At 36.9% G+C, this 15,465-nt stretch overlaps 1 protein-coding gene across 2 annotated transcripts in view; it reads left to right on the top strand.

Annotated features, from left to right (window-relative positions):
• Positions 1 to 15,465, top strand: part of LOC130869599 (zinc finger protein 431-like) — an 87,997-nt gene that overhangs the window by 9,818 nt on the left and 62,714 nt on the right. For both annotated transcript variants that reach the window (XM_057761886.1, XM_057761887.1), the window contains exons 2-3: positions 13,156 to 13,282; positions 13,478 to 13,538. In XM_057761886.1, coding sequence (XP_057617869.1) covers positions 13,156 to 13,282; positions 13,478 to 13,538 — 188 coding nt within the window. The remainder of the gene's footprint in view (positions 1 to 13,155; positions 13,283 to 13,477; positions 13,539 to 15,465) is intronic.

Below are 15,465 nucleotides of genomic sequence, written 5' to 3'. Positions count from 1 at the left end.
GCCCTGGGATATATAGGAGAACTAGCTCTAGAGCACAAGACCTTGACCAAGCAAGAGGGAAAGCCAGAAAACAATGGTTCCACATGTTTTTCCTTTAGTTCTTAGCTTGAGTATCTATCCTAAGCTCTCATAAGGAGGAATTGTAAAATAGGGCTAACAACCAAATAAACATGTTCATTTCCTGAGTTGCTTTTGATTGCACAATTTAATAACAGCAACAGAGAAGAGAGTTGGAACAAAAATGGGACTCAAAGGAGATTTTGTTGCTGCAAAGGACCTGGGAATGTTGACTCTTATAAGAATGCTGAAACTATCAGAAAACTGGACAAAGAGCTTAATCAGCTTCATCTGTATGACTTAGTAGATGGGAATGTTGAGAGTAATGGCAGAGAGTAGAGGTCAAGTCATAGAATTTTAGTGGGCAGTAGGCTCTTTAGGGAACCATGTGGCCTAACCTAACTGTCTCGAGAGACCTATGTTGTATGTTTTTCAGGTTAAAGTTCATGGTCCTGTGTCACTATATACCTCTGAGTTCCTGACAGACTTTTAAATTTCCTCAGGCTGTGAAGCATTCAGGCTGAAATGTGCTTCTTTGTATAATCCCTTAGTAGTCAAGGAATCATGAATGCTTAACAGGACAATTAAATTTAGGCATTAATCTTGTGTATGTTATATAGCTTGCAATCTTCATTACATCCTGGTATAAACAGAGGTTGCTTGGTCATTTCCTCACTGCCCAGACCTGTAATATTTATACAGAAATTGTATTAATTTCAAGACTGCACATCTAATACTTAGGCTTCTTATCAAGTAACTTTTACATCTCAAATTAACCCATTTTTATTAATCTATGTATCACCACATGGCTGTGGCCTACCAGTAAGGTTCCATCCAGCATTTGTTTCCTTCAGTGGCTAGGTGGCATCTCCCTTACTCTGCCTTCTTTTCTCCTTTATCTCTGCTTGGAATTCTCACCTTGTTCTATTCTGTGCTGCCATAGGCTCAAGCTGTGTCTTTATTAACCAACTGGAATAAAACATATTCACTGCATACAGAGGGGAATCTCACATCACTTCCCCTTTTCTGTAAAAAGTAAAAAGTAAAAAGGAAGGTTTTAACTCTGATATAGCAAGATTACATACAAGAAAACAATTATCAAGCAAGAATTATAGTTACAGTATTTAGTCCATTTACGTTTGGCGAACTGAGGAAAATACTCTATCATCTATTCTATCTTTGTGAGTCTAAAGTTTTAAATCTAATCTATCTTCTATAATTATAAAACTGTCTTTCTTCAACTCCATCAAAGACTCCAGAAGGACATATATTACCTAAGTAGTTATAAGCACACCCAAAACTCTAGAATTGACAAAGACATCTTGCTGCCTGGACAGTCACCTAAAGTTCTTCTGTAATATTGGGGCATCCATCTTCAGTCTATAGGCCCATAGCATCTGGCAGACCTTTCCATGAAGCAGAAAATTTCAAAGACAGTTCCACCTATATTGCCAGTTTCTCAGTCACCTTTTTTCTGTGTCCTGCAGAATGTCTACCAGACTTTTCATGAAGCAGAAACTGTCTCACCTTCTTTAGGCAACTTTAGCAGTCATTTTTTTAGGTCCTGCATGTCCAGTTTACACAACATACCACCAAGTGATCCTGGCAAGAGCAGTTTCTTGCCCAAATGGCTAGCCTTGTCAGATTGAAAGCAAATTTCATAATGAGTTTCTTCAATACCCATCAACCTCTCTGAAATAATTGGTGCTCCCAGAAGAAGACATGTCTTACTGTCATGAAAAGGCCTAAGTTTTTAAAACATTTAAAATGCCATGTTATGTATGTCTTTAAAAGATTTGAAGAATACCAATCCATATAAAATATATCTCATTACATCTAGAACACCTAACTAACATTACTACAAGTTTAACTATTGTAAATGACTATGTATTAAATTGTATTTCTTAACTATACATTGCATCTTTAAATGAACTGAACAAATATAATACCTTAAACAAGAGCAGAGATTCATTTAACAAAATTGACCTTAAATTTGTATCAATAGACCAAGGTCTATACAAATACAAAGAATTATCCCTATATCATATTTCCTTTAAATGTAAACAAACATTTATAAACAATATTTGGGCATTTTGGAGGAATTCTCGCCAAACTGCTTTTGCTTTTTGTTGGACAAAGTCTTTTGAGGGTTCATGGAGTCCTTTCAGGGGATCTTGGTCCATCACACTACCTTATTCTGGAAGGAATCCAGAGGTTTTCCTCCTCTACAGAAACAAAAGCAGAACCTCTTTTCCAAAGCAACATATTCTTAGACCCAAATTTTGAAGTCAAGATACTTTTAATGTATATATGTTGGTTGGCCTTAGTAGCCCATACAATGAAATGTCTCTCTGTGCTCATTCACAGTCAAAAAACTCAAAGAAAACACAATAATGCACTTAATCTAGACTCTCTGTGTATTTCCCATCTTTATATGGCTTATTTTTCTATACTTTAATCTATGACTGTCTTCACTCTCTGAAGCTTACATACATTTATGCACTGTGACCCATTTACAATACTTTTTATCTGAATCTGGCTTTTTTTGCATAGTCGTAATTATTTTCTGACCAGGAGTACTTTTTTTTCAAAAACAAATGTTCAACAGGCATGGCTAGGACCAAGTCCTCAGCTCTGCCTGCTTGCTCTACTTAGTACAACATGGCAGAGGTATGTTTACTGCCAGCTCTGCAAGCCATTCTCTGTGCCACAGCTCAAGAGACATGGCATGTCTATGTCTCCATTAAGAAATCTGTAGCATGCTGCACACAGACCCCAGGTGTAATACCTCCCATGAGAGTCAGAGCTATTTTTGCCAGCACAAACCAGGAAGCCCTTCACTAAAAAAGCTGTGCATCTTTTGTTTCTGAGTCAGGATGATGTGTCTTACAGGAGCTGTGGCACCCTTGTTTACTGCCAGATAACAAAGCCCATCTGGAAAAATATGTGGCTACCAAGAAGTCGGCTTTATCTGTTTTTTGTGTCTAGATTTTTTTTTAACTCTGTCAGATTTTGTGTTGATGTAGTTGCCTCATTTTGGCACCATTTGGTTAATGGAGGCTATTTGTTTGTTTCTGGATGCCCAGAAATAATTATACAGAGTCTATTGATTACAACACTGCTTGGCCAATAGCTTTGGCTTCTTATTAAGTAACACTTAATCTTAAATTAACTCATTTCTATAAATCTTTGTATTGCCAGATGGGTGGACTACTGGTAAGGTTCTATCTGGCATCTGTCTCCTTAGCAGCTACCTGGTGTCTTCCTAACTCTCCTTTCTTTTCACCTCTTTCTTTGCTCAGAAATTCCACCTTGCTCTATTATGTGCTGCCATAAGTCCAAAGTAGATTTTTTTTTCTTTTTCAAGACAGGGTTTCTCTGCCGTTTTTGGAGCCTGTCCTGAAACTAGCTCTTGTGACCAGGCTGGTCTCGAACTCATAGGGATCCGCCTGCCTCTGGCTCCCAAGTGCTGGGATTAAAGGAGTGTGGCACCACCGCCCGGCTTCCAAAGTAGATTTTTATATTAACCAATGGGAATAAAACATAGTCACAGCTTACAAAGGGGAATCCCACATCTTCCTGGAAGCTATAACTATAGTGATTCTAGAAATTGCCATTATCTTCTGTTTTTGATAAATGAAAAGTCTGATTGTCCTCAGTAAAACAGTCACAGCCTTGTCTTGCTGTAGCCTTTCCAGCCCAAGTCTGTATTTATTCCTCGTGGCCCCTTATGTATCAGGTGATCTTAGCTTGATACACAAGCAGAGGTGCTTAGAAGACTTCATGAAAAATTTATCTAGAGATCATTTGTGTGATATTTTTGTCCTAATCTTTCTTATTCTCCCCATGTCTTGAGAAAGTGTGTAGGTAGAATTACAAAGGAATAAACTGATTTTCTGTACAAAATATTGCTTCTATTGGATGGTGATTACTGATGACTCATGCAGGTCTATAGTGAAAAAAATGAAGAAGAAAGAGACAACAAGTGTAGCTGCAAGTTTCTCTCCCATCTGCCAGCTCCCAAAGTACCATTCAGAGGCTTATATTATTTATTTATTTATTTTTTGGTTTTTTCAAAACAGGGTTTCTCTGTAGCTTTGGTGCCCGTCCCGGAACTAGCTCTTGTAGACCAGGCTGGCCTCGAACTCCCAGAGATCCGCCTGCCTCTGCCTCCCGAGTGCTGGGATTAAAGGCGTGCACCACCACCGCCCGGCCAGAGGCTTATATTAATTATAAGTATTTGGCCAATGACTCAGACTATTACTGGCTCGCTCTTTCATTTAAATTAACCCATAACCCATAGTTTGTGTATATCTGCTTTGCTACATGATTCATGACTTATTACTTCACATCTTTTTCCTCCTGAAGCTCCTGGAGTCTTTTTGAATTCTTCTTTCTTTCTGTATCTGTTTGGATTTCCTATCTAGCTATATTCTGTCCTGTCATAGGCCAAAACAGGTTCATTCATCAACCAATAAAAGCAGCACATATTCACAGCTTACATCAGAAAAAGTCTGTTTTGTTAAGAAAAACAATACTAGGTACTTTTATATGGCAGTCCAGTGGTGAAAAAAGGTGCAGAGATTATAAAAGATTTTAGCACCATCAAAGGAAAGAGCCTGGCTGTGCATTTGAAGCCTAGGAAGATGCTCCAAGTGTAAGACTGCATCTAACTAAGCCCTTAATTTTTGGAAGAAGTACACAAAGTAATTCCTTGTCCCAGGAGCATCATCATATAGAACTTGCAGCAAAATTGGTCCAAGCTTGGTAGAGTCTATCAAATCTTGGCAGGATTACCTATGTCATACTGATTCAGGAAACATAAAAGATGCAAATATAAAGATCAAGGATTCTTTTTTTTTGATCAGGGCATCACTATTTTGCCCAACTATGTTTGGCAGAATCAGATCCCCAGTGAAGAAGAGATTTGGAGAGTTTATTACATGAAGTGGTGGATATGAAACTGCATCACTTTTCAGACCACAGTATGTTGAGATACCCAAGCTATGGGACAAGTTCCATGGAGAGCTGCATAGGAGTGTGGAAGTAGCAAGAGTGAGATGTATAAGAGGTTGCAGGGTGTTGTGTGATAGTTTTTTCATATTCTGATTAAAAAAAAGCATGTTTGGAGTCAGAGAACAGTGCTAGCTATTTACTGACAATGTTACTATAGAAGTTGGAGGACTGTGGATAGAAAGGAGACAAGTAATAAGGTCGGCCTGAGAGAGGATCTTGGCCTGTTTTGGATAGAGAAATGGAACAGAGAGTCACTGGTGGTTTCTTCACTGCTTCTCTGATCTTTCAGGTTTTTACCCGTGATATCTGACTCCCAATTTTGATTGATAAAGATTAACTAGTTAATGTTTTATCTGGCCCCCTAAAACATATGCTTAATAAACAGAAAGGGGTAATTAATACCACTAAATATAGATTGCACAGTTTATTAACTTTAATTTTTAATGCTAATGAAAAGGAAACGGCAGCTGTGGAGAAAGTGAAAAGTTATAGCCTTTCTTTTTTTTTTTATTTAGACAAAAGGGGAAATGTTGTGAAACATTATATCTATTTATGCTGTGGAATATTTATTTAATGATGCAAGAGTGTGTTGCATTCTTTTATGTTCCATTTTTAAACTCTGTGAAGCTGTGTTATTTTGCCTGCCTAAAACACCTGATTGGCCGATAAAGATCTGAATGGCCAGTAGCTAGGCAGGAGAGGGATAGGTTGGGATGCCAGACTGAGAGAATAAATAAAAGGAGAAAAAGGGAGAAGGATTGAGGACCAAGAAAGAAAGAGGAGAATGTCTGGGACCAACTTCACAGTTAGCCACAATAAGAAGTAAAGAAAGGTATATAGAATAAAGATAAAAGCCCAAAGGCAAAAGGTAGATAGAATAATTTAAATTAAGAAAAGCTGACTAGAACCAAGCTAAGACTAAGCATTCATAGGTAAAAATAATTTTCCATGTGATACATTTGGGAGCTGGATGGTGGGCTCCCAAATTAGCCAAAGAGTAAAAAAAAGTAACTACAGGATGGATCATCTGTGGGTTTATATATGCCCCAGACTGGTACAACACCATTCTGGGGTAGATCTATTCCCAAATCTGAGGAACTGCCATCTTGATTTTCTTTTTAGCTCTATAAATTTGTAAAAGTTATTTTCCCGATAGATAACCAGAGTGATATAGCTAAAGTGTTGCTCAGCTCATGCCAGTCTATATTTTAAGAATTTTTCATTGACTTGACATTATTAGTCCTGTTCATATCCCAATATACAAGTTGGGAGGCTCAGAACCACCTGCTACTCCAGATTCAGGGGATCTGACATGACATCCTCTGTTCTTATACACATGGAAGACATTCTTTCTCACACATAAACATACACAAAATGTGGGGATAAACTTCTTTTCAAAAGTACTCTGCCTCATAAAACAATTAGAGCAAAACAAATTGCTTTAGGTGTATAATACAAATTATACACTGGTTTTTTTCTATATTGTTTGATTGCTAGTGGTTTGAGAAAGTTTTTATTTCCTCACTTTGTGCAGACTTACTGGCAATCTCAGTCATAGGAAACAAAATGGTTTCTAAGTGATCTTAATCAATATAATTTTCTTTTTATAACATAATGAAATTCTTTTAGTAATCAAAACTATTGTTTAAAATGAAAACATTTGAAAGTTTTATGCAAATTTTCCAATTTTGGTGTAACAGTTCTCCTCACCCAATCCATTTTCTATTATCAGCAAAGGAGAGAACTAGAGTGCACAGGATGACTACTGGCCAGTGGTTTCTTGTCATTTAATTTTTGTTAGTATCTCGTCATTTTTGTTTAAGGAACCATAATATGTATTTGTAGGCCTGTCTTTGTGTCTTGTTTTGCCTATAATACTGTATATATTTTTATTTTATTAATTATCATCTAAATTTATTGTTGTTTCTGTACAAAATGATAGATCTTCATGATTCTTTTTCAGAAAATATACTATATTATGAGGTCCCTTAGCATTTCTTGGTTTAGGAAGTTTCTTTGCAGAGACAGTTTTAGTTTTCTCTTCTTGATCTTACAGGCTCTCTTTTCCCATTTCTTGACCAATCTGGGTTTTTGGAAACACATATTCGTTATGAAAACTTGATGTTTGTTATGGTTAATATATTGATTTTGTGTTTAAAAGAATCTTCTCATATATTTTCATCTCTACCTTAATTAGCTTCAGCTGTCAACATGATTTAGATTAGAGTCATGTTAGAGAGCATCAATTGAGGCTTTGTCCAGAGCGAAATTGCTACTTACTATGTTTGGGGAAAATTGTGTTGATTGGTGATTAATGTGGGAAGGCTCTTCTCTTTCCCTGATGGTGGAGGTCATCACACAGTAAGCAAGTGTGACTGAGTGGGATAAGAAAGGTTGCTGAATCTGAGAGAGTGGCTAAGCAAGAGAGAAAGCCAGTAAACATTTTTTCCTTGTGTCTCTTGCCTTCAGTTACTAACTTGGGTTTCTATCCTAAACTTCCACAGTTGTGGGTTGTGACCTGGAAATAACAGTCAAACAAGCCTGTTTATTACCTCATATGCTTTTATTCAGAGAATTTAATCACAGCAAGAAACAAACATAATTAGGTCAAAATGTTGTACACCCAAAGTGATTTTGTTGCTGGGTAGAATGTGGGAACATTGTCTTTTGATTTATTTATTTATTTAGGTCTACAGCAGAAAAAAAAATGAGTGGTGTAGAAAGAAATGAAAAGTCAGTTTCGTGGAGTAAAACACTCCCATTTATTCTCTCTGCCTTCCCACCCTTCTTAATCATTCTTACCAAGCTATTGACTGTTCATTAGGCCAAACATGTATTTTAGACCAACCCAGTATCATATCTTTACAGAATTAAACAAATACAACGTAAAAGAATGCATTACATATTTGCATCATTGAAACAATTGTTTCACAACATAGACAAAAATAACGCATCTTAACAATAATATTCCACAACAGCCAGAGTTTTATTTTGATACAGCCTAGGTTGCATTTTGATACCACAAGATATAGAGATGCCTAAACTATAAGACATCTTCTATGGAGAGCTAGCTGAATTTAGGGACTAGAAGTAACCAAAGAGAGAGATGTATGAGAAGATGCAGGGATATGGCCATCTAAGCCCTTTGAAACTGAAGCCCTGTGCATCTGAGATAAAGTTACGAGATTTGATGTTTGTCCTGCTATGCTTCAGTCTTGCCTTGGTTCAATCTTCTCTCACTATGTTTCCATTTCTCTACTTTGGAGTGTGAATGGTATTCTGTACCATTTATGTAGGAAAGATGTACTTGTTTTCTGATTTTTACAAATGTTACTTACCATGGGACAATGGTCTTGTACCTTGTAAAGATTTGTCACATATTGGTTTAATAAAATGCTAACTGGTCAGTAACAAGGCAAGAAGGATAGGTGGGGTGATCAGAACAGGAAAAATCTGGTAAGAGGAAAGGCTCAGTCTGCAGTCATCACCCAGATGCAAGATGAGAATACCTCACTGATAAAAGGTACCAAACCATGTGGTTAACACAGATAAGAATTATGTACTAATGTAACATGTAAGAATTAGTTAATAAGAAGCCTGTCCTAATAGGCTAACCAGTTTATAATTAATGTAGACCTGTGTGTTTCTTTGGGACTGAATGACTGTGGGACAAGTCACTGTCACTTGATGGTCTTGAGCATCAGAAGAGACTTTGAACCTTTGAACAGGGTAGGGGCTATTGTGGACTACGAGTGACTAAATTAATTTTCCTCATAATTAACCAGGAGCCTATAGTGAACCAGGTCATAATGTAATTTATTGAATGAAAAACTTCCCAGATAGGAAGATATATTTTAATATATGACTCTTCTTGGTAACTTTCATTTGATTGCTTGTGAAACCATTAGTAAGAGAAGCCTTTCTGGATGAAATTTCTCATTGGGGATGTGATATGATATAGTAAGGGTAGCTGCTTGTTTGTTCCCAGCTACTTGTCCCAAAATAATTACATAGAAACTGTATTAATTATATCACTGCTTTGTCCATTAGCTCTAGCTTCTTATTGGCTAACTATTACATTTAATTTAACCCATTTTATTAATCTGTGTAATGCTAGATGGCTGTCACTTACCGGTTAATGTTCCCAGCATCTATGTGGCCGGGATACATAACTTCTCACTTACTCCACCTTTTTTCTCCCAGCATTCAGTTTAGTTTACACCCTACCAAAGTTCTGCCCTATAGCTCTCTCTGCTTTAGGCCCAAAGTAATTCCTTTATTAAACAATGATAATCACAGCATACATAGCGGAATTGTATATCACCTCCCCTTTTCTGTTTAAATGAAAAAGAAGTTTTTAATTTTAACATAGTAAAATTACAAATAACAAAACAGGTATCATGCAAGAATTATAGTTACAATACTTATATCCATGTTATCTTTTATCATAACTAAGGAAAACTAACTACAACTATAAATTCTTCAACACCATCAAAGACCCCAGAAGGACATAATATTACCTAAATAAACACTAAGTATATTGAAAGCAACTTCCAAATCTCTAGAAATGACAGATATCTTGTTGCCGGGAAATTACCCAAAATTCTTCTGCTTTGTTGGGGCATCCAATCTTCAGCCCACACGCCCATAGTATCCAGCAGACCTTTGCAGGAAGTAGAAAATTTGAAAACCTGCTCTGCCTTGCAATGAAAAAGTCCATCAGTTTCTTTTGTGTCCTGCAGAATATCTGGCAGACTCTTTCATGAATCAGGAAACCGGAAGAATCATCTCACCTCTAGGCAAGTTCAGCAGTCATTTCTCTATGGGTCCTACACATCCAGTTCATCAAGCAGTCCAGGCAAGAGTAGTTTCTTGCCCAAATGGCTAATAAACTCCATAAGGAGCTTCTTCGATGCCCATCATCCTCTTGCAGTAGATTGGTGCCGCCAGGATCACATGTGTCTCATTGTCATGAAAAGTCTTAAGCTCTTAAAACATTTTAAATGTCATATTCTGCAAGTCTCTCAAAGATTTGAAGAATCCCTGTATATCTAAAATACATCTCTGTACATCTAGAAAATCTAACTAACATGACTACAAACTTGATTATTACTATTATAGATGACTCTCTATTTACCTATATTTTAATTATACATTACATTTCAAAATGAGCTGCACAAATACAATACCTTAATCAAGAGCAGAAATGCATATAATAAAATTGACCTTAAATTTGTATCAATAAACCAAGATCCATACCAATGCAAATTTCTATAGCATATCCCCCTTTAAATATAAAAAACATTTATGAATAGTATTTGGGAATATGGACAAAGTTCTCTCCAAACTGCTTCCTGCTTTTTATTTGGTGAAGTGATTTTTTTAGGGGTGTTCACAGCGACCTTTTGGGCAGTCTTGATTCATCAAACCACATTAGTCTGGAAGGATTCCACAGGTTCTCATCCTCTATGGACACAAAAGAACAACTTCTTTTCCAAAGCAATAAATCCTTAGACCAAAATTGTGAAGACATCATTCCTTTAAAGCATATATGTTGGTTACTTAACTCCTTTACAGTCAAAAAATTCAAAGAAAACACAATAATATACATAATCTAGACACTCTGTATATAGTCCATCTTTATGTGCCTTATTTGTTTTTATTCTATTACTTTGTGATATTTATTTTATTCTATTTACCCCTTTAATTTACGATTGTCTGTACTCTGTCTTTTTAAAGACTTCATTTCATTTTTCATAAAACATTTACTTGTATTTATAACTCTATTTTTTTCCGTCTCTCTCCCAAGCCTATTTACATTTTTTAAACACACTGTGTCTCATTTAGAGGTCTTTTATGTATGAATCTGTCCTATTGTGTATCTGCAATTCTTTACTGTTCAGGAGTACTTCTTAAAATGCTGAGGATTTCTTATGAACTTAGGCTGTGCCATTGGTAGAGTAAATATGGCCTGCCAGCTTGCTCCACCCAGTCCAACATAACAGAGGCATGTTTGCTGCCTCTCAGAGCCATGTACATTGTCCCATTTTCAGGTACACAGGGAATCTAAGTTGCAATTAGCCATCTGCTCACAGATCCCAAAGCTGTTCTTCCAGAAAGAGTGAGAGTCTGTGCTGGCAACATGACCCAGAATGCTGGCATTTCAATAGGCACAGCTTTTTTATTATTGATTTTGATTTTGATATCTATCGCTAAATCAGGAAAACCTCTCTTAAAGAAGCCACAGCATGTCATCAGTAAGCAAAGCCCATCTGGGGAAATAAATGCAGCTAAACTTCATTTTTTTAGTGTCTAGAATTCCTTTCCAAGCTCTCTAAGATCTCTTAAGATCCTATAGCTCTACTACAGGCCGAAAGTATTTCCTTTATTAACCAACGATAATCACAGCATACAAAGGGGAATCCCACAATATGAGTTTCTACATTCTCAACCCATTTCCTGTTCTTTGTGCCTATTGTGTTGTGGTTGAAACTAAACAGTCAGCTTCTTTCTTTGCTGTCATAACTTCCCCACCATTATGAACTCTATCACTACATCACATAAGATTCAGTAGAATTAACTGCTGTCTAGTGCTAAGGTCGTTTGTTAGCATACTCTTTTCAGTTTTGTTTGTTTATTTTTGAAGACAAGGTTTCTCTGTGTATCCCTAGCTATTTTGAAAGTAGTTCTATATATACACCATGATGGCTCCAAACTCAGAGATTATCTGACTCTGACTTCCAAGTGATCCGATTAAAGGTGGGCTAGCATTCCTGACTTTTTTGTTTTTATATTGTTGCATGATGGTTTTGTTCGTATCACGCATATGCTGTTGTACTGAGCTTTACCCATATCTTGAATTTTAAAATTTTACAAACTGTGTATCATTTTTTTTGTTGGTTTTTCGAGACAAGGTTTCTCTGTGGTTTTGGATCCTGTCCTGGAACTAGCTCCTGTAGACCAGGCTGGTCTCAAACTCACAGAGATCCGCCTGCCTCTGCCTCCCAACTGCTGGGATTAAAGGTGTGCGCCACCACCCGGCCAGACTGTGTATCATTATGTTTCTCAGGATGGCATGTATTCATGACATTAATACTGCCTGTGCCTTCTTAGTCATTGGATTGCAGGTGCATAACCTTTTTCCTGCCTGTTTTTGTTTGTTTTGAATTTTTATTTTAAAAAGAGTATTTTACCTGTATGCGTGGATATGCACCATGTGAGTACCTGGTTCTTATATTGATCAAAAGATGGTACTAGAAACCCTGATCTTGGAATAATGGACAGTTGTGATCCCCCATGAGCCCACCTATATGCAAGACCAGGAGGACTCTGTAATGTTGAACCATCTTTCCTGCTCTGTGTTGATTATTGTTCATCAGCATATTAATTGCTATTGTTTTCATTTGTCCATTTGTACCTTTTTAAACACACCATGCCTTTTAGTAAAACCTTATTTATGTTGCAGTTTAAATTGGGGCACTTCATGTTTCTGGTAGATGAATAAAGAGTTGAAGTAAATGCATAACTCTTTGTTGAAACTTCAGCAAAAATCTATGAGTTATTTCTATCTTTTATGGTTTTTTTGATTATTTTTTATGTGGAACATGTATTTAATATGCATTTCTAAATTTCCTAGAAGTGATAGCATGGACTAGGCTTGTCTTTAACTCAGAGGCAGATAGAGAAATACATGCCTCTGCCTTCTGAGTACAAGGATTAGAGGCATGATTCAATGCATCCAGCCTTTTTCATCTTACTTTTCTTTTTTGTAGTTAGAACATAATCATTCATACAATTTCTATTATCTGTAGGCTGTACTGTTGATCTGTTTACATATCTTTTATTGTTGGTTAGTAGGCATTTCTCTTGCAAGGTGAACCATTCAAAGAGTTCAGATATGACAGAGGTGAACCTCGTATTCAGTTTGCTTCTAAAGTGACTCAGTGATTAAATTATGATGTCTACGTCATGGAATAAGCATGGAGAGCAGCAGAATTATATAACTATGCTGTCAAAGAAGTATATGTTAAAAGTGTTGTCAAACTCATGCTTTCTGTTGTACACATGTATGGGATATTTTAGAATGCAGTGACCTATGAAGACGTGCATGTCAACTTCACTTTGGAAGAATGGGCTTTGCTGAATCCTTCCCAGAAGAATCTCTACAAAGATGTGATGGGGGAGATCTACCGGAACCTCACTAGTATAGGTAAGACTTAATTATCTTTCATGTATCAAATAAGGAGACAACTATTCATTGGTTAGTGATACGCTTTTGTAATATTATTGAGAAAAAAGAATGGGGTTAATAAATCAGGCGTGGTTGTAAGGTTTGCTTCAAATGGAAACTAAATTTTTTACAATTTTTAATATAACATAAATTTTTCTGTCACTATATTTTTAGGATACAGTTGGAAAGATCATAATATTGAAGAACATTGTCAAAGTTCTAGAAGACATAAAAGGTAATTTTCATGTGTAACCTGATACAAATGTATCTCTGAAGGATTTGCAATGTATCCTATATGTTTTAAAGAAAAGCAACAGTGTAAGTAATAAAGTGCATCAATGTTTATTAAATTCTCACAAAATCGTATACCTTGATTTCAGATAGGTGAACTGCACTTGCAATTCATTCTTTTTTTACTGAAAAATTTCCGCCTCCTCCCTGTCTCCCTTTTCCCTCCCCCTCCTTCCACTCCCCTCCTCCTACTCCCTCCCCTTCTCTCCAATCGAAGAGCAGTCAGGGTTCCCTTCCCTGTGGGAAGTTCAAGGTCCTCACCCCTCCATTCAGGTCTAGGAAAGTGAGCATCCAAACAGGCTAGGCTCCTACAAAATCAGTACATGCAGTAGGATCAAAACCGAGTGCCATTGTCCTTGGCTTCTCATTGTCCACCATGTTCAGAGAGTCTGGTTTTATCTCATGCTTTTTCAGTCCCAATCCAGCTGACCTTGGTGAGCTCCCGTTATATCAGCCCCACCCCCACCGTCTCAATGGGTAGGTGCACCCTTCACGGTCCTGACTTCCTTGCTTATGTTCTCCCTCCTTCTACTCCTCATTTGGACCTTGGGAGCTCAGTCCATTGCTCTAATGTGGGTCTCTATCTCTATCTTTATCCATTGCCAGATGAAAGTTCTATGGTGATATGCAACATATTCATTAGTATGGCTATAGGATCAGGCCATTTCAGGCTCTCTCTTCTCTGCTGCCCAAGGACCTAGCTGGGGACATCTCTATGGACCCCTAGGAACCTCTCTAGAGTCAAGACTCTTGCCAACCCTAAAACGGCTCCCAGAATTAAGATATATACTTCCCTGCTCTCATATCCACACTTTCTTTATCCCAACCATCCCATTCTCCCAAGCTCTCCCCATCCTCCCCTTTTAACTTTTCTATTCCCATCTCCCCTTTCCCCCATCCCACACCACCCCCGAGTTTCCAAAAAGGTGAACATGGGATGTACTCACTCATAATTGGTTTCTAGCTATAAATAAAGGACATTGAGCCTATAATTTGTAATCCTAGAGAAGCTACATAAGAAGGTGAAACCAAAGAAAAACATATACTTATCCTCCTGGATATTGGAAGTAGACAAGATTGCTGGGCAAGTCATTCTTTTAAGAAAGAAGTCAAGGAAACAATGTCTTAACCTATATTACCATTTGAATCATAGTACAATGAGAGTTCTACTGTAAAATTGCCAATCCATTTATTTCATATTATTCATATTATAAAAGATATACATGTTGAAAAGGTGATAAGTATATCTGCCAAACTCTCTATTACACTAATAGTCCATACAGAGAGTAGTTTAACCCATGTATTTGTTAAGTTTAATGAGGAGACAGTTAGAGTCATGAATCAAGGTGTAGCTGTTGTGGAGAGGCCTTAATCCAGATACCACAAGTCTATGAGGACAGAAAGTCAAACTGAAATCAATGTGAAAACCTTATATTTGTTATTCTACCTTTACTAGATATATCATATGTTACTCTGGGCACAAACCACATGAGCATAGGGATCTGAAAAGGTATAACATACCTCTCTCTCTCTCTCCAATCAGACAGAAGAAATGTAGCCATCCCTATGCTGAGTATACTTGTTGAATCTGATGTACAAGTATACAAGTAATTGATTTTCTACTCTTATTGTTAATCTATCAATAAGCTAACATTTCAGAAAAGTACCATGAGTACTAAGACTGTGTAAATACTTCTGTTTGTCCTAGTTCACTTAGCATATATAGTATCACTCACAATATAGGAAACCTTGTGAATGCAGTAAGAGTTTTTTCTGTTCTCTTCAAATACATGATAATTCTCATACAGAAAAAAAAAGATTCTGTAAATGTGAACCATGTTATAAAGGCTGTTGTCAGTTATCTTTAAAGA

This window comes from Chionomys nivalis, chromosome 2, assembly GCF_950005125.1.
Source record: "Chionomys nivalis chromosome 2, mChiNiv1.1, whole genome shotgun sequence".
NCBI classification, from domain to species: domain Eukaryota; kingdom Metazoa; phylum Chordata; class Mammalia; order Rodentia; family Cricetidae; genus Chionomys; species Chionomys nivalis.
Note: the sequence above shows the minus strand (reverse complement) of the source record. Positions and strands in the feature narration are given on the sequence as shown.